This window comes from Silurus meridionalis, chromosome 2, assembly GCF_014805685.1.
Source record: "Silurus meridionalis isolate SWU-2019-XX chromosome 2, ASM1480568v1, whole genome shotgun sequence".
NCBI lineage: Eukaryota > Metazoa > Chordata > Actinopteri > Siluriformes > Siluridae > Silurus > Silurus meridionalis.
The window spans coordinates 22,827,484-22,848,138 of record NC_060885.1 but is presented as its reverse complement, the minus strand read 5'-3'; the positions used below and the strand labels follow the sequence as shown (position 1 = coordinate 22,848,138).

The window sequence follows — 20,655 nt, the reverse complement described above, 5'->3', positions numbered from 1 at the left end:
TTAATGGAAGCACATGTTAAGCAAAAAGAAATAAAAAAGAACTAAAGAGTATACGTATATATACAGAATATACACTATATATATATATATATATATATATATATATATATATATATATATATATATATATATATATATATATATATACACACTGTTTTTTAATGTCAATGTTTCAATATTTCTTTCAATTTTGACTTTCATTTTGTAGTCCAACATGCCATAAAAATGCATTCCTATATAAATAAAAGATCATAAGACATGTTTCAAGCTATTTGAAGCTATTTATTTTAAGCTTGTCATCATTATATAATCACTTATTATAAACTTTATTTAATGGAAGATATTGTTACCGTAGAATAACTAGAAGACTGATATTAGAAACATTGTGCAGTAATTGGTTTAATTTTAATTTTGGTTTATTTTACTCTTCTAAGATGCAAAACTATATAACTTTTACCACATTCAATTATTTTTTACATGCTAAAACTATTGTTTAATTGAAATGAATTTACAACTAAGACATGAAATCACTTCTGTGTAACCTTGTGAAAACATAAGAAGCAGCAATGACAGCTTTAGCAATGCAGTGATTTAAGATCAGAATGTTCCAATCCAATGTTCCAGCAAAGCCTGTACACAACTATTTAATATTCAAAGCTGCATATGATGCAACATTACATGCCATTACAGCCATATTAGAGTTTTTGGCTCTTTAGAGTAGTTCTGATGTAATTCAGCTGCATAACTGAGATTGTGTCAGTGTGGTTGTATGCAACCAATGGGTAAATATGAAGTACTTATCTGTATTTTGACCTCCTTCAAGGTCTGAACAGCCCAGAACAAAGCAAAATGACAAGTGCAGACACAAAACTAAACTAAAACTCAGTATTTTGTATATACACCCTTATATATATCTTTATACATTCTTATACTTTATCTGTCTTCTTTTTCTTTGTTTTATTTTTCTCCCCATTGTATTCCCTTATGCCGGACCATCGTAAAAAGCATTTCACTGCATGTCATACCCTGTATGTATGTGTATGTGAGAAATAAAATTTGATTTGACTTGTTTTGATTTGATATTTTTGATGTTTGACATTTTCTGAAAATATAAATATTTTTCTGACATAATACCACATACAACACAAGGCTTTTTTAAAGAAGTTGACATTTTTTAGTCTTCTGGATCTTCTGCTCTTCACTTCCTTTATGAAGTCAGTGCTGCTTGTTCTATCATTTCTTGTGAGCATTTATGATTTAGTTTCTGCCTTTGCACACCATCTGGTGGCAGCTCATCAACAATGTAAGTCATTCATAAGCTTCATTTCCTTAGCCTTTTAGTTTAGTTGTTCAACAAATGCCTTTGTTAAAAATCTCCTATATATGTAGCCTATATAGTATATTTTCACTGTCAATTTGTTGGCCCATCAGTAGGTCTGAGTTAAACAATGCATTTTAAACCTGTATACTTTCTGAACACTAACAGTGATAGCAGGAGTGATTTGTGATGGAAGAGTATCTGCGAGAGTGAAAGGGTAAGTTTATAGGACTGTGGTGAGACCTGTGATGTTGTATGGTTTAGAGACAGTGGCATTGATTTAAAGACAGGAAGTGGAGCTGGAGGTAGCAGAGCTGAAGATGTTGAGGTTTTCGTTGGGAGTGACGAGGATGGACAGAATTAGAAATGAGTTTATTAGAGGGACAGCGCATGTAGGACGTTTTGGGGACAAGATGAGGGAGGTGAGATTGAGATGGTTTGGACATGTGCAGAGGAGGGACATGGGGTATATTGGTAGGAGAATGGTGAGGATGGAGCTACCAGGAAGGAGGAACAGAGGAAGACCAAGGAGGAGGTTAATAGATGTGGTGAAGGAAGACATGCAGGTAGTTGGTGTAAAAGAGGCAGATGTAGAGGACAGGGCGGTTTGGAGACGGATGATCCGCTGTGGCGACCCCTAATGGGAGAAGCCGAAAAAAGAAGAAGAGCCTTTGTCATCTACAGTGCAAGTTTTGGAATTCTTAATGTTGGTAATTACTTTGGGGCAGGTCATTTATACTGCAACATCAATGACAAATAAAACAGGTAATCATGGGTACATGTGATGCAGAGCAGTCCCATGTACTCTACATTAGCAATTTAACAAATGCTAATCATTATTAAGTCAACATTCACAAATACATTTCAAATTCAAACTAAATATGAATTACTATTTATTTGTGGTTTAAAAAAAGGGAACTGAAATCAATGATAATAGAGGCTCATTGGGGCAGGACTCATGCTGCCATTTTTGTACATTTGCAACAACATCAACAACAACAACATTTGCAGTGAAAGAAAAAAACAGGCGGGATTGTTAATGACAGAATAGTCAAACTGTGCTGGTTTGCAAAAAAATACTCAGCAAGTGGTTTGTTTTATAACAAGCAATCGAGAAATTGTACTAATATTTTTTTAAAGCCTAAGTGCAATAAGTGTATGATGTCCAGAATGGTTTATTGTTGTTTGGTTTCTGTTTGGTTTATAGTTTTATTTAAACATTTGTAAAAAGAAATAATAATACAATTAATTTTCAACTGAGACATATCACTTTTATGTACTCTTGCGCAAACCTAGGAACCAGCAATGACAGTAGTGCATAGGAGTGCATAGGAACGCTTAATATTCATAACTGTTTAATATTCAAAGCTGCTAATGATGCAGCATCACAAGCCATAACAGCCATATTAAAGTATTTAATATCTGGTGTATAAATTACATTGTGTCTGTCTAGATGTATGTGTCCAACAGGTAAATAAGAAGTACTTATCTATATATTGAAATGCCTAGGAGAGGAAAGAAAAGATTATAGAATGGATAATGTCGAATTGGAAATGAACTTTATGTGTTCATGTTTCTTGTGTAAAAACTGGATAAAAGAGCAACGAAGTAGTCTTTGTCCTGGACTAGTTTCAGTTTTTTTTTTTTTATTGTTGTTTTTAAAATGAGCCGAAAATGTTACTAAAACCTGCCAAAACCACGTGTTTTTTTTTAATCAAAAACAGTTACACAAAGGTATGTTTAAAACGGCCAAAATGAATGCTTAATCTAATGTAAGTCGATTCGAGAAGACCTGTCTACTTACGGTTCTTCGAGGATTATTAATGTTGTCCATTTCACCAATAAATATATATAATACAGTATATGTACAGTTGCTGTAGAATATAATTCTTCCTTTTTATATATTACAAGAAAGAAGTGGATTTTTTTTTTTTATAAATCTTTGTTGGTTAAATATATTATTCTTATTCAACTGCTAGTAATATTCATGCAGTTCTGCTCCACTCTGTACATTATGTACCATTTATGGATAATTATATCTGTATAAAATCATGAATTCCTAACTGTGTATCTCCTAGATTATCTTCATATCATATATCATCTTGATGTACACTCTGTAAACCATTTGTGCATACAATGTACATATTCTATAGTGTATGTAGAATTTATTGTATGAATAAGGTATAATATATGCATCCCACATTCTCCATATACTGTATATTGTGCCTTACACACATCTTGCGCTAATTAAATTATATACAAATATATTCTTAGTGTACTTATTTATGCACATGTTTACACTGTCCAGAGCCTTTTAATTTACTTGTTGTACATATATTTATATATGTATCTGCACTTTCTTTCTTTCACTTTCGTCAGTTTGCACAATTGCTACTATTTGCACTGATAGAATGTAAATTGCATTTCGGTGCTGTGGACGTGTACTGGGCAATGACAATAAAGTGGTTTAGCTTAGTGGTTAAGACACTGGATGTTGATTTTGAGGGTCGTGAGTTCAAATCCCTGTCACACCAAACTGCCACTCATGGACCCCTGAATAAAGTCTTAGTTGTATTAATGCGCTGCCAAATGTCGTAAAATTGTAAAGAAAACAAAAAAGGACGTCTGGCAAACACTCCATTCCAGTAGATGGTGGTAATGCGACGAAAAAAAAATAAACAAAGAAAGAAAGAAGGAAAGAAGAAGAACTCCTACTACATACTTCTACACTAAATAGTACATATCAGTAATATGCGATATGCTACTGAACAGTATGAATCTTAGATTTAGTTTGTAGATTGTCCAGGTTGCTGGCAGCTCGCTGCACAAATTCAGAATGAAAAAAGTGACAATTCAGCCAGGATTCAAATATAAGCATCTCGACATAATATCTAGTACGCACGCTTTCTTATGCATATGCTAACTAGTTGTGGTGGCTCAGCGCTGAATTTGAACGTTGTGATACAGTAGCATCTGATCTGTTTACTACTACACACGGCTGATCCTTATAGCACACGTGTGCTTTCCGATTGCATAAATCTGTCCATTGCAATAGGAAGATGCTGCGGAATCGGAGAGCAGTAGCCCCTAAAGAGTATAAGGAACCGACTACAGACGATGACTGGTGAGTATTTTCACCTAAAACTTTATAATGAGGTTAGAAAAGCACTTATTTAGAAGTAATCAAATGGCAATAATACTTGAATGCAGCAGAGAGAGCGAGGAGGAGGAATCGGAGGAACCGGAGGAATGGCAGCCAGAGGAGAAAACCAGAGGAAGAGGAAGGCGGAAGAAAGAAGAGACAAGTGACAAGAAAGCAGTTACTAAACGAGCAGCCAAACCTAAAGAGCCAAAACCAAAGGTTGAGAGGAAGCCTAGAGCTCCAAGGTGTATTAAGGCCAAGAAGAGTGTCGAGAAAGCAGAAGAGGAAACCCCTCAGGATGAAACAGTGCCACAAGTACGGGTTAAGGAAGAGGTATGGTTGTGTGTATTCTTCTCATCTCAGATATATAAGTGGACATTAATGCACAATATAATGATGGGTTACTTAATGTAATCCCGGGTTCTATGATAACGGAGTGAGGTGTTTCACTATGGGAATCGCTTTGGCCGTGACCAACTACTGAAGCTCCTATGATACCACATCTGTCTTGACAGGCAGGTCGACCTGAGATCAGGCTCCACCCCACCTTTAATACTCAGGTTGACAATATCATTGTAGCGAGATTTCTGCCATGGCTGACAGCAATTGAACTATCTCGGCAACCCAGTATCTGGATGCCCAGCGTGGCGCTATCAGAATCAGTGACAAGCCCAGTTTGCTGACTCTGTCTAGAGTAGGGGAAATGAAGCTCAATTCATATAGAAGGACGTTCGGCCATGGGTGGGCTAAAGCGTCCACACCCAACGGTGCCTTTTTGTCCTTTAGAGAGAAGTACAGAGGACACTGAGCATTTTCTTGCGAGGCGAAGAGATCTACGGCAGCCGGCCGTATCTCTGCCATATCTGCTTCACCACTTGGGTGTGCAGCTTCCATTTCCCGTACAGGGGGTTTCCCCAGGACAATAAATCCGCACCCCTGTTCCACACGCCTGGGACATGAGTGGCTCTGATGGTTAAGAACCTTGTGCCGCACCACATTATCAGTTTTCTTGCCAACTGATGCAACTGGAGGGAGTGTAAGCCTCCCTGCTGGTTGATGTAAGCGACCGCTGTGGAATTGTCGGTTTTTACTAGGACGCTAGAAACACTGCCAACAGCTCCAAGTAGTTTATATGTCTCAGGATTAGCTGTGGAGGCCAAACGCCATTCACAGCTCTGCCCATTAGGGTCGCTCCCCAGCCCACTAGGGATGCATTCGCCGTCATAGTAACTCTCGACGTCACCACCCCCAAGGGAATCTCTGACCGAAGAGTTGCAGGATTTTTCCATTAGCAGAGCGATTTGACACTTACTCTAACCCATCGACTGAGATGTCGCCGGGGACACAACCGCAGATGCGTAACCCAACGCTGAAAATCTCTCATCATGAGAAGTTCCAAATATACTACAGAAATTACGAGGCCATTAAACCCAGCATCCATAAGCACACTCTGAACGGGACCATAGTCCCCGTCTGAAAACGGGAGAGACACTGTATGAGAGATGCAATTCTCCGCTCTGTCAGCGTGATTTGATAGTAGAGGGAATCTATACTGAGCCCTAGATATTCCGCGCACTGCGCGGGTTTCAAGCGGCTCTTTTCCCTGTTTATTCTGAATCCTAAGCTGTAGAGATGCGTGACCACGCTCTCTGCATCTCCGATCGATCGCTCTCTTGATAAGGAGTATATCAGATAATCGCCTATATACGACAAAATTCGTATCCCTTTGTTCCTTAACTGTAAAAGAGCCGCTTCCACACATTTGATGAAAGTTCTCGGAGCTAGAGACAGTCCGAACAGAATGGTTTGAAACTCGTAGGCAGTGCCTCTGTGTGCAAAAAAAGGACCTCTGTATACTTCTGTTCCTCTTTGGGCGCGCGTAAACGAATGCTTTCCCCATGGTTCCGAGCCGTCCGATCTCGGACGCTGGCCAACATGCTGCCCGCTGAAAGCCGGTCTCGCACTCCTCGCACCCACCGCTCTCCCTCTCACAGTCGCGGCTGCAGCAAAGCCCTGTTGCGCTGGCTGTGACGGTGGTTTTGGTGTCAGCTTGCGTGGTAAACAGAGGTTGAAAGCTTCATCCTCTTCTTTTCTGAGAGTGCTGTTCCCGATGGACAAGGGGTGGGATGCAACATCCCTGATCTGGGACACATTCCCCTTGGCGGGGGGATGACCGTTGACATAGCTGAGTACGGAGAAAATCAAGACTCGTCACAACACATTAGTCTATCGATATTTGTAGGGTAGTAAGCCATTTCGAAGACTTTGCCTTGACACGTAAAGCCTTAGTTAGCTTGATGCCACTAATTCCTTACCGTGTAATTTAATACCCAATAGGTCGAAAAAGGAATAGCGCGCCTCGACTCGGACACTGTACCGAGTTTTGCGACGTCGCTCAGCACGAACTTGTATGACTGGTTGCGTTTGGCGGCGAAATCCAATGATGGCTGAACAGTTTAGCAAAAACCAGCAGGAAACCGGATGTGCTGAGAGAGCTTGATGTAGTCCCTCATGGGAAGAAAGCGCAAATGATATTGTAAGGGGTCAAGACAGATGAGGTGTCATAGGTCCGTAGTTGGTCACGCCCAAAGCAATTCCCATAGTAAAACACAGAGCGAAGTTAGATAACATAAAACATCTGCCCTGCATGGAATTATGCTTTTTTTTTTTAGATAAAGCAACATTTGGTAATTCGTCGTCATCATCACCGCAGAGTTGGCAAAAGTCCACACATCCTTCACTATAATTATTTACTCAAGTTAAAGTAAAGATATTTGGGCTCTGACATGTACTTAAGTAAAAAGTAACCATTACTACTACCAGTTTTAGTGTCACGCTGGTAACTGGACCTCACATCATATTAACATTAGGGCTGTCATTCGATTAAAATAAAATATTTAATCGCATGATTGTCATGAGCAATTAATCGCAACTTAATTGCACATTTTCATCTGTTCTAAATGTACCTTAAATCAATACTTTTCATTTTTTAATACTCTTATCAACATAGGAATGGAAAAATATGGATGCTTAATGCAAACGTATGTTTAATTATTAGTTTGGGTTTATCGTGAATGAGACAGAGGGAATCAGCGATGTGACTAAGAACAAAAACATTCCTGATCACCTGATCATTATCATCATCATCTTTTCTCTGCTTGTGTTCTATATGGTGGATGTTCAGCCTGGATACATTCATTAGGTAACAAAATTTGAAATTAGTTTTTTATTAATATATTAATTAGGGCTGTCAAAATTTACGATGTTAAATTCAATTGAACTTTATTTCATAAACGCGTGATCAATACAGCACGCATTTCTGTTTGACCATTTTTATTAAACATCTAAATAAACAGAGGAGGAAAGAGTACTGAAATATTCTACTCAAATCAAAGTACTTTTACTTCAATGAAATTCTACTTAAGTACAAGTAGAAAAATTTAACTATATATGAAACTCAAACTAGTTCTGCACTTTCGCAGCAGCAAAAAGAAATCTCAGTACAATAGCTTTTGGGGCCTGATTTTCATTTATTTATCTTTTTTGCTCAGTAATAGATGTGAATTAAAAAAAAGTTAAGCACAATACTTTAAACATAAGTTAAAGTGAAATAACAGATTTGAAAAAATACTTTAAAAAGTGGAAGGACAAAAAAACAACCCTCAATTACAATAACGCAAATACATATAATTTTATATATATATTTAGAGATATAGGTTTAGAGATAGTGGCATTGACTGAAAGACAGGAGGTGGAGCTGGAGGTAGCAGAGCTGAAGATGTTTTTGTTGGGAGGCGAGGATGGACAGGATTATAAATGAGTTTATTAGAGGGACAGCGCATGTAGGACGTTTTGGAGACAAGGTGAGGGAGGCGAGATTGAGATGGTTTGGACATGTACAGAGGAGGGACATGGGGTATATTGGTAGGAGAATGCTGAGGATGGAGCCAACAGGAACGAGGAAAAGAGGAAGGCCGAGGAGGTTTATGGATGTGGTGAGAGAAGACATGCAGGTAGTTGGTTTGAAAGAGGCAGATGTAGAGAACAGGGGGTATAGAGAATAAATATATATATCCACACACTGCTGGTCGCTGTGTTTTCCAGAGGCAGTCCATCAGCATGGACAAAGCGTTTAGTGCAAATGCTATTGGGCATGAAGAGCCATCATCCAGTGCACAGCTCCATACGGTGAAAAAGGAGGAACCTGTGGATGACTTTACCTTCGATGAGCCTGTGAGGAAAAAGCAGAAGACCACCAGTGCACCTCAGGGCAAAGCCGTCAATCACAAGTATGCGCATACTTTACGGGATGAACTGCAGATGGTCTGGGACCCGATTCAGGTGAGTTCTTAATATTGAAGTCATGGATGTTTGTGTTTTTCTTGTTGTGGTGGATATTTTAAGGATTTAGTTGGCAAATTTTTTTAGAAAATGCTCATATACAACCAGCCAAAAGTTTGGACACACCCTCTTATTTAATGTTATAAATTTTGAATTGTTTTTAACACTGTTTATTAATACTTAGGACATTGTAATTATGACAAAACAAATATGGAATTATGTAGTCAACATGTTAAACAACTTAGAATAGTTTTTATATTTTTAAATTTTAAGTTTGTCACGATTGTCACGAGGTAGTCACCTGGAATAGTTTTCAGTTAATCTTGAAGGAGCTCCCAGAGGTTGTTGGCTGCTTTTCCGTCGCTCTTCGGCCATCCCAAACTATCTCACCTGGATTTAGATTGGGTGATTGTTGAGACCAGGTCATCTGATGCACCACTCCATCACTCTCCTTCTTAAACTGATAGCTCTTACATAACCTAGAGTTCTGCTTGGGGTTAGTGTCCTGTTGAAAAACAAATTATGGTCCCACTAAGTGCACAAGAGATATTATGGTATATTGCTGCAATATGCTGTGGTAGCCATGATGGTTAAGTGTGCACAAAACACCCCATTACACCTCATCTTTCATGTTTCACAGTGGAAACCACACATTCAGGAACCGTCTTTTTACCCTTTCTTCATCGAAGAAAGACGTGGCACTTAGAACCAAAAATCTCAAAAGACTCACCAGATCAAAAGACAGTTTTCCACTGATCTAATGATCATTCCTTGTGCTTCTTTCCCATGCAAGTCTTTTGCTTGCTGTTTTTCCGAAGTAATGATTTCTTTGCCGCAGTTCGACAATAAAGGCCTGAATGGCACAATCTCCTCTGAACAGTGAATTTTGAAATGTGTCTGCCACTTGAACTGCGAGGGTTTGAATCTGAGATGCTGTAAATCGGTGGATCCTGATGCTGGAAATTTGTTATAACTTATCCTTTGCAGCAGAGGTAGCTCTTGGTCTTCTTTTCCTGGGTTGGTCCTCATTAGAGCCTGTTTTATCATAGCATTTAATGGTTTGGCTACTGTGCTTTACTGTGATTTAAAGTTTTTCAGATTTTTCGGATTGACTGACCTTCATTTGTTAAACTAATGATGGATTTTTTCTCTTTGCTTATTTCTCTGAATGTTTCTTGCCATAATAAAAAGTATTTAATAAAAGTTGTAGAAGCACTAATCAGGCTATTGACTCTGTACTCACTCTTTTCTCTGCACAAGAAAACTGGTCTAAAGCACAAAAGAAGGCAAGAAATTTCAGAAACGAACTCTTGACAAGGCACAGCTGTGAATTGAAAACCGTTCCAGGTGACTACCTCGTGAATCCGATGGCAATAGCGGTCATTTTAAGTGTCTGATAATACTATGATTTGATCAATTATTGCGCATGCGCTTCATTATAACAGCAAATTCTAAAAGGTGTGTACTGTATGTGTAAACACTTTTCCCCCGAAAAGGTTTTAACTGAGAAAACTGGAGTGGAGCAGTGGGTTTGTGGTAACATTGCGCAGCTCCTGCGGGACGAGAACACCCTTCCGTTTATTGTCCGCTATAGGAAAGAGCTGATCAACCATCTGGATGCGGACACTGTGAGGGACGTGCAACTCGCTTTGGAGGAACTCTGGTGAGTCTGCTGTTGTAATAATCTGAAGATGTTCAGGACTACAAAATTCTACATGATCAGATGTACTGGTAATAAAGAAGAGTTTTGCGCTTGGTCAGACATCCATTGTGAAATGCTGTTGTACAGGTACATAGGTATGTTTCTTAAAAGAACATCTTGCAGTAATTTCTTTTTGCATCATTAACTGCTCGTTGTATGTTTTCCCGAGAAAAGATTTAAAAATTACATGTTGACACATTAAAATCATGAAACATCTTTTGATCTATTTTTAGTGCAATAAGTGAATGAGGAGATACATTTCAATGGCTTAAAATGCTGTACTTTATGCATTTAATGTGGTGTGGTTTAGCGCCGTCGCAAAGAAATGCCAGTCCATCATCCAAACACTGAAGAAAGACGGCTGTTTGACCTCTGAACTTGAGCAAACTCTGAAGGACTGCAAAAGTGCTGATGAACTGGAGCATGTGGTCAGGAAACTATAACTCGTATTCACTGTTTTATCACAAAATATTTTTTACTTACTTCACGAATTTCGCAAACGTGCCATTTTGAATTTACAGTATGCACCATATAAGAAGGGCAGCAAGTTGTCAAAGGCAAGACGAGCCAAGCAGCTTGGTCTAGAGACTGGAGCCCAGGCTCTTCTACAGTCACCACAAACACTTGATCTGCACTCATATATTCAGCCGAACACTCAAGGTAGGAAGATTATTAATAACTGTTATATTTGCATTGTACTTACGCACTCATAGAGGCATGTTTGTGTACACAAGCATCATTGTGTGCACTGAGGTGGGTAATGGTTCTCCATCTGGAGCATTCAACGCATATATCCGTTAGGGCAGGGGAACAAACCGCATAAAGCAAGGTTTCCAATTCTGCAAAGTTTTTTCCTCCAGAATGTTCCAGATCAATAAAGAGAACTAACTAACTTGTGCTTCATTTACAGACCTTTTTTTTCTTCTCCCCAAACTGAATGCACTCGTAAGCTTATTTGTTTATAGTGGATATGGGAGTTTTGATATGTTTTGATCTTTGGCTCTAAAAAGTTGCTTTAGATTAAACGGTTTATATGTGGATTATAAGCGTAAGTGGGTGGGGGGGTCCTAATGCTATTGAATGAATTTATTTACACTGTATTCTGTTGCTAAACATGGCCAAAGTAAAAAAAACAAAACAATTTAGACGTACAACTTCCGTGTTTGTATAAGTTTTGGAAAGCGATTTTCGAGTTTGGCCCTTCATGATGTCATGAAGGGTTGAATTTTTTTGAATGAAGGAAGAGCACTCACACATTAATGACTATTGAGTTTTTATAGTTCCTGTTTTATTTATGTCAAAGTCTTGCAAAGGTTGCACAACTCCATATATTTTTTTAATACGAGACAATAGAGATTAAGAACACAATATACAGAGTATATGACAGATCAGTAATGTACAAAGTGTAAGAGTGCATGGTAGTGCTAAAAGCAGTATTGTGTGCCACATAATATAAAGAGGTTACTTTAAGACTTTTGTACAATATACAGCAATAATTGTGTGTGACATATGGGGATGAAATGATGTTTCTATTTTTAATGCAGTACTTATAGATATGAAGCAGGGCATATAATTAAGGTCAGTTGTTAATGAGGGTGTTTGCCTGAGGAAAAAAAATCTGTTCCTGTGCCTGGCAGTATTTCTGTAGCACCTGCCAGGAGGGAGGAGTTGAAAGAGGTTGAGTACAGGGTGTTAAAGGGTTAGTAGTGATTTTTCCTTTCCGTTTCCTGGTTTTTTTTTTGTAAACTAAGGTTTTTTCTGTTTGCTACAGTCTTGTTTCTGTCCTGTTATGCTGCTCCAAACCAGATGGTGATGGACGTGCACAGGACAGATCCAATCACTGCACTGTAGAACTGTAGCAACAGCTTCTGTGGCAGACTATACTTTCTTATTTGGCGTACAAAGAACATCCTCTGCTGGGCCTTTTTCAGAATGGAGTTTTATGTTTTATGACTCATATTTCCGTGGTAGTTCCCAGAAACTTGAACGTCTCCACAGATGATACAGGGCTATCATATATTGTGAGAGGGAGTAGAGTAGAGGGGTATTTCCACAACTATTTCCACAGTTTTGAGCATGTTTACATAAATATCACATCAATTTGTTTAAAACTTCCTTGTGCTGTGTGTAAGCTATTGTGCAACAAAATGATACTAACAATGAAATCAAATGTTAAAAATGTCATTAAAAAAATCTTTATTGGTTTGCACGTCAGCTTATGATCAAACAAAATGATTATTTGTTTGTATATAATAGTTTATTTACATTTCCCCAAATTTCCGATTAATTCCTAACAATTCTCATTCATTTCTGTTAATTCCAACAAATTTCTGGCAAATGTGCAACTTGGAATATTTCCAAAATCTTGTACTTTTCTCTCCAAAGTATGTACAGTATGTCTGTGTACGAATCATTGTCCTTTTGTCATTGTTGAAAAACAAGATCTTCAAAATGTTAATTCATGTTGTTCAGGAGACCAAGTGGAAAGGGAGTAAGAGTAATTCTGTAAGTCTGTTTTTGCAATTAACAAAAATGTAAAACAAAATGTTGTGCAAAAGAGCAATAGCAGCAATCCAAAAAAATATGTGCAAAAACGGCATGTAAACAGTTCTTAGTAATGAAATGATGTAATATGACAAGACATGGATGTGTGAAGTACGATTGTGTGTTTGAGTCCGGGTTGTACAGATCAGTCACACAGGTATGTGTGTGTGTGTGTGTGTGTGTGTGTGTGTGTGTGTGTGTGTGTGTGTGTGTGTGTGTGTGTGCACGTGAGATTCAGTTCAGTTCTGTGTTGAGAAGCCTGATGTAGAGTGTGTCCGAGGGGTGTGTTGGGTCGCTTAACCATATGCTGTTGACTTTGCGGATGCAGCATGCGGTGTAAATGTCCGTAATGTTGGGAGAGAGAGACTCTGATGATCTTCTCAGCTGTCTTCACTATCCTCTGTAGATGTGACAAATTATTTGCGATGTGACAAATTATATTGATTACATTCAATTAAATACATAAAAAAATATTTGATTCAGTCACTAGAGGGCAGCAACGTACTGTAACAAGTTCATTCTTTCAGCAGCATTGCCATTGCTGCTATTAGTGGGCACAGATTTGTTGATCTTTTTATATATATATATATATATATATATATATATATATATATATATATATATATATATATATATATATATGAAATGAAGCGCTCAAATAATAATTTATTTGCTCGATTATGTCCTCTTCTGCAGTTATATCATGTAATGTATTTTTAAATGTTTAAAAGGGTATGCAGTTTGCCAATAACTCACTAAACAACTAATCTGAAATTTGGGGTCCACAGGTTTGTCCAGTCTTGAGGAGGTTGCCACAGGTGTCGAGCAAATTCTAGCCGATATGATTGCTAAAGACAGCGAGACACTGGCCTACATCCGATCGCTGTGAGCCACATGTTTGCTTCTACTTCTAAAATTTCTGTTTCTTTTATGTGTGCAATTTGTACCTAATTTGCTCCTGCATTTCTCTTCACATGCATTTTGCACACGAATATATCAATCCGTTTTTGCGTCACCATTATTGACATTGCATTTAAAGGGTTATGACTTGCCATTTTATGTTTCATTTTATTCACCATAAACCATATCACACCAGAGCGTGTATGTTTGGGTGCATTTGTGTCCCCTCGCAGGTGTGATAGGAGTGACGTGACAATCCAATCTACGGTGTCTAAAACGGCGCTTAAAGAGCAGCAGCAGGCCGATCAGAAGAGCAAACCGAAAGACATTTCTAAATTCAGCTTGTACAGTTCATTTCGTTGTAGTGTGCAGCGAATCCAGCATCACCAGGTACAGAGCCAGCCTTTCCAACTCTCTTTATAGTCTTGGGTCAAGAAATGCAATTTTGAACTATCGCTCGATTTTCACTTGAATTGACTACGAATCTGACCTGTGGTGATAACAACAGGTCAAAGATTTTACTGATACCCATAGCTAGGTTGGGTTGTGCTTTGCAATAGATTTTTAAAATGGATACAACAAGAAATCTGTGTTGGCAAATACCATGAGCAGGTAATTTTCTTTAATTTATTTCAAATGAAGACCTCATGAATATTCCTCTGCTCTGATACTGAATTTCACCTCCCCAAAACACTACATAGACACCAATAATCTGACTCTCTTGTTGCTTTAGACATGATTAATCGGCTTGTATGATGTTTTGCTTATTATAACTTTTATAAAACCCTAATTCATTGTATTTATGTATGTGTTCTTTAAAAAAAAAATGCAAAAGCCACATTGTCTTTCATTGAATAAAATGTATTTTCTAATTTTGACATTTTAAACCTTAAATAAAACAAGGTTGTACAGGTTTTCAACAGTAAAACTTATTTAAATATCCAAAATATAAAAATTAAATAAAAAAAAAAACATAAATAATAATAAACAAGAATTTAGTTGTACTGGTCTAAAATTCACATGAGGACATTAGGACATAAACATGACGGTAATTAGATATTAAGGAGCAGCAGTTGTTGATGCATCAAAAATAATTAATAATAAACAAACAACGAATGTGACTGTCTGGTACAGCAGAGAACAGACGCTCGGATGCGTTGAGGTGCCTGGGATACAGAAGCAGGATTTAGCTACTTTGGCCAAATAGGCAATTCATCTCTTTACCAATCCAAAGGGTTTTTCCTTGGGCCCCTCAACAAAATAAGCCAGGATTTAGCTTCTGTTCCTATGACTAAGGTGGTTGTTTGCTGCTGCTGTTGCACTGTTTTCATTCTTGCTGCACGTGCTTCAGTTTGCACTTTAGCCTGCACAGTTTTAATTTTCTCAGGTGACAGAAATTTTAGTCTTTTGAACCTTAGTTCCAGAGCAGAAGAATCACAGGATTATCTACCTGTTCAAAAAGTTGCTCCCATCTGTTTTGAAGCTGCTCAACTGCTGTGGCTTGGAAAGACTTCACTGGAGCTGAATCAAAGGCATTACATTGAGGAGAATTACATATTCCTGCCCGCTCATAAACACAGTTGCACATTCTAAAGGCTTAAGAGCAGTGGAAAGTTATTGTTACAGTGTTCAAGATATCTTGCTGCTCCAACAGCTCGTTCAATGGCAGCATTAATCACCAACTGCAAGGTGTGGCCAGCATAGCGTACAGTATATTGGTCCACCCATGTTTCTCCTCCAGTAATTTTGCAGCAGCCACAATATTCACACCATTGTCATGTGTGATGGCAGTAATTTTCTTAAAAGGAAATTCAAATTTGACTGCTACTTCTTCCAACCACTCGAGTGGCATGGTGGTAAGGCATACAGATATTATCTTTCAGTCATTCCCAATGCAATGGCATGTAATGACAAGGTATGCTGAAGTGTCAATACTTGTTCATAAATCAGCAGTTAAAGCCATTCTGCTGTGTTTATAGCAGACTCAAATGCCTCCATTAAATTTGTGAAGTGGGTCCTTGATGAAAGAATGTATCCTGGGTTAAATCCTTCATCTTCCATCATTTACATTGGCTGCATGGCAGTTGCCAACATACTCAGGATGGTATCTGTTATAGTGGCTGCTTGTTAAGAAGTGCCTGCAGGATTTCTCTTTTGAACAAATTCACTAATTCTGGGTTGTTTCTTTCTGTAAAAAACAAAAACAAAAACATTTAAATATGCAAGGCGAAGCAATCTGTGAAAACTAACATTCGTATTGTTTTAATGATAATTGCAGATGGTAAATTGATGCTTAAAAACTATTTTTGTTTAAAAGAATACACAGACTTTTTTGTTCAGTTGTGAAGATATAAGCATCTACATTACATAATTAATTACATTACATCATAAAATGATGCATACATTAAATATACAAACATTGAAAACCAGCGTTTAAACGTAGTAAAGCCGCAGTAAATCATGTTTGAAAACAGATAAGTTACTGTTGTAGCAGACAAATGATATAAAAAGGGAATAAAACGCAGCTTCTGCACCTGATGCTCAGCACAAGGACTCAACTTTTTTGATTGACCCTTGCAAGGCCTGTGTATGACCCTGGCCACTGTACTGTAACTAAGTTTATTTTTCTCAAAGCACCGAATTGTAACTGCTCTAATACAAGATACACACAATTGTATGGTCCTGTCAAGCAGACAAAAACATGAAGATGATGAATAGGACAGGTGGATTTGCACAGTTACACGACGTACAGCTGTTGTCACTTTTTTTAAATTGCTTTCTTCTTTGCCAGTAATGTGGCATTTCCACAGGTCCTCACTCAGTACCACTTTCGAAAGCACTTATGGCAAGGCAGTTGAGTGGGAGCGCCCCAACTGCTGGTTACTCTGAGATGGTTGCCAGCCACATGTCATAGTGGCTTTTTTATATTTCACCATCTCATTTCTTTTACCCTCTTCTCTGTCCTCCAGTCATTCCACCTCTCCTCTCCTTAACATATGTGACATGTCCCCATCCATGTGCCTTTGGATTAGTGGCTGAGATTGACAGATTTTTCTCCATGGTGACAGCTGCTTGTGGGCTCTTTGTGAGAATGGAACACAGACACAGAAAGAGAGAGGGGTGTGTGTGTGTGGATGTAAGGAGAAGTGAGTGAGGTGGTGGTGAAGGCCATTCTCCTCTGAAGCATTTAACATGGCCGCCATTGTTAATTTGGTGAGGTGGACTGTCAGCACCTGTTAATTTGAGTTCCCTGTGACCTACACGCAGTGCCACTATGTTGTAAAGAAACCTTTTCCTGGCTTTGTTGGGTAGGAACAGTGTGTGACATGTTGTGACAGGAGGCACATGTACTTGTGTATTTGATTTAACACATTAGCAATGAGGGCGCTGAAACCGGATTTTAGTGCGTAATAGTTTTTTATACACATTACATTTTTTTTCCTTTTTTATTTGCAGTGGTTGTCATTACTATAATAAGCATGCTAATATATATTAAAGGTACCTGATAACAATGTGTTATTTAATTAAGACTAAAATCTGAATTTTTCTCTCTACAAATTGCAAAATATTAATTATATTTAATCAACTCTTCTGGAAGGATTTTGGCTTGTGCTTCTGGAGATTTGTGCTCCTTCAGCCACAAGAGCATTAGTAAAGTCTGGTAATGATGTAGGGTGAGGTTTGTGTGTGTGACAGTACCTGTCAAAACATTTTTCTTTTATTATTTTCAACATTGGACATTAATACAGAAGACATTCAAACTATCGAAGAACATGTAGGAAATTATTATGAAACAAAAAAGTGTTAAACAACCCAAAAAATGTTTCATATTTGAATATTTTTGATTGTTCACAGTAGCTACCTTTGCTTTGATGACAGCGCACTCATGGCAGTCTCTCATCAGATTCACAAGGTTGTCACCTGGATTGTGGTTTAGTTTACAACTGTGCCTTGTCAATTTGTAAAATTTATTGCCTTCTTAATTGGCTTTAGACCACCAGTTGCCTTGTCAGTGGAAGGGGGTGGGTACAGAGTAACTAGCCCTATTATTAGCCCAACTACTGTCCTAATCCATCCTCAGTTAAGTAAAAAGAAAAGACAGTCCATCATTACTTTAGGAAATTAAGGTCAGTCAATAAGAAAAGTCTCTGGAATAGAAATGTATTTTTAAGTGCAGTCACCATAAACGCTCTAATAAAACAGGCTTTTATAAGGACTGTCCCAGGAAAGGAAGACCAAGAGCTACCTCTGCTGCAGAGGATAAGTTTATTTCAAATACCAGCCTCAGAAACCACTAATTTACATACAGTAGATGTTTCTTGGAGTTCAAGTGGTAGATATATTTTAACTGTTCAGAGGAGACTGTGTGAGTTAGACTTTCATGGTCAAATTGCAGAAACCATTACTTCTTAAGAAAACCAAGCAGAAGAGACTTGCTTGGCTTAAGACACACAAGTAATGGACATTAGATCAGTGGAAAGCTGTCCCTTGGTCTGTTGAATCCAATGTGTGATTTTTGGTGATTTTGTTTTGTCTTTGTTTGACCTACAGAGAGTAAATAGGTTGTTCTTGAATGTGTAGTTGTGAAGCATGGAGGAGGAGGTTTGTTGTGGTGGGGTTCTATTCATTTTGTTTGTGATTTAGTCTCAATTGAGGGCACACTTATCCAGCATGGCTACCACATTTTGCAGCAGCATTGAAAATATTCGAGACATGGCAAAGCCTACTCAGGAGTCTTAAAGTATAATGATCAGTATGGGGTAGTGTACTGTAGTTTGTAAATAATTTAGCGAAAGAGAACAATTTACAGTACTGTAATGTAACTATACAGTATATATGTATATGGCAGCGTGTTGGTGGACTACGGCGAAAGTATTCATATTAGGGCTGTTAAAATTAATGTGTTGATAACTTTTTAACAATCTTTTTAACAACACAAATTTTATTAACACGTGATTAATGCAGCGCTCATTTCTGTTTGACAATTTTTTATAAAATAAATAAATAAAAAAATATATATAAAAGAGGCGAAAGTAAAACCTTGTGCCAAATCTCAAATTAAGAACCAAAATCAGCCATGATGCACACATCTGGCAATTAAAACCGTCCGTGTGGAAACAGCAAAAGTTCCTTTTCACACTTTTTTAGATAAGGACATGAAACAAACAGGGAATTCAGTGCTAGTTCAAGTGTTTCTGGAAGAGGTAGTTTTTCCCTCATCGTTTAAAGATTTAATTAATTTAAAGGCACAGACTCAGCTGTTCGGACATCTAGGGGAAGTTCATTCCACCACCTTGGTGTCATGTAGTGTATTTAATTAATTAATTATATGAAAGTATCCCACACACAAATTTTTTTTCAAGATACAGGTAGTCGTCAACCTACGACCTATGCAACTTACGACCATTCAACTTTACGACCACAATCACTAGCCGTGGCGTACAACAGTGCGTACCAGCTTCCGGCATAATTTCACAGTACTGTATATATAGCCTACTCTACTTATGACCAAATCGTGTTTCGACCGGTCTGTCTGTCCCAATCGTGGTCGTAAGTCGGCGACTACCTGTAGTTCCTAATGAAATCAGTGCATGGTACTAGTAGAACAAGACTGAGCGGACCCCAGCACGATATTACTTTTGTATTTGTTTTTTTTTTTTTAATTAGCCAAGACGAATTTCACTCCACGGCTGCCCTGATTGCTTTGGGCATAGTAAGAACAGTTCCAACTTTGGCTGTGTATCAGCAAGAATCTGGCGATGCGCATCACGATACATGGGTTGCGATACTGTAAGCAAAGCGATATGTTGGTCAATGTTGCTATTACTTCCGGCGGAAGTTATACCCATTATCGTTTTTACAGCCGTGTCCCCAGAAAACAGGTGAATTTTTACTCTAACATTAGTGGCCTGCCCTTATGCTAGTACTTCCTGTCATTGTTTAAGTTCAGAGATAAGAAGCCTGCTATCTATCTGGTGGTCAATATTTTATCAATATTGTGTTTTTGAGAATCGATACAGTACCGCCGAACACAATATTGCGATACTCGTGTATTTTCTTACGCCCCTAGTATCAACATGCAGAGATTAATTCTATAGTATAAAAGAAAGAAAGGTTATGAATTGTTTCCATATTTCCAATATTTGCCATATTCTTAAATACAGGTAGACCCCAAGTTATGACATAGATAAGATGTCATATATATATATATATATATATATATATATATATATATATATATATATATATATATATATATATATATATTTTTTTATTTTGTCGGAGGTGATGTCGTATCTTCGAAATGTTGGGGTCTGATCTGTCTGTCTTTTTCTTCATTACTGCTCTATTTCTTTAGCAGAAAATAAAATCTAATGATAATCTGGAGGCGTATCGCTAGGAACGCTGTAAAACAATTACAGTATCCCCATCTGCTCAGTCCATTCAGAATCTGTCATTTAAAATGAAATCTAGTTTTTCCTTCTCTTTTTTTTTTTTCTTCAAAAAAGTGAAGTTCCTGTTTAGTTTGCACTGAGAGTAGTCACTGGTGTCTTCTAAACCCCACGTTGTGTATGTTTGTTTTTCTGTGTGTGAAAAGATAAGAAGTGAGAAGTTCAGCCGTTCGCTTTGTTTGTGTTGAGGCCTTCCACTTGCTCTTTTCCATGCCTATTCCTTCACCTTATTTGGAAAGTAAATATTGAATTGGAA

At 37.8% G+C, this 20,655-nt stretch overlaps 1 protein-coding gene across 1 annotated transcript in view; it reads left to right on the top strand.

The window, feature by feature from the left end:
- Positions 1-4,003: 4,003 nt before the first annotated feature.
- srbd1 (S1 RNA binding domain 1) overlaps positions 4,004-20,655 on the top strand; it is a 75,965-nt gene continuing 59,313 nt past the window's right edge. Inside the window, exons 1-8 of the mRNA XM_046835722.1 lie at positions 4,004-4,442; positions 4,529-4,793; positions 8,565-8,801; positions 10,298-10,464; positions 10,814-10,931; positions 11,025-11,163; positions 13,836-13,932; positions 14,181-14,337. Coding sequence (XP_046691678.1) covers positions 4,378-4,442; positions 4,529-4,793; positions 8,565-8,801; positions 10,298-10,464; positions 10,814-10,931; positions 11,025-11,163; positions 13,836-13,932; positions 14,181-14,337 — 1,245 coding nt within the window. The 5' untranslated portion in view covers positions 4,004-4,377. The remainder of the gene's footprint in view (positions 4,443-4,528; positions 4,794-8,564; positions 8,802-10,297; positions 10,465-10,813; positions 10,932-11,024; positions 11,164-13,835; positions 13,933-14,180; positions 14,338-20,655) is intronic.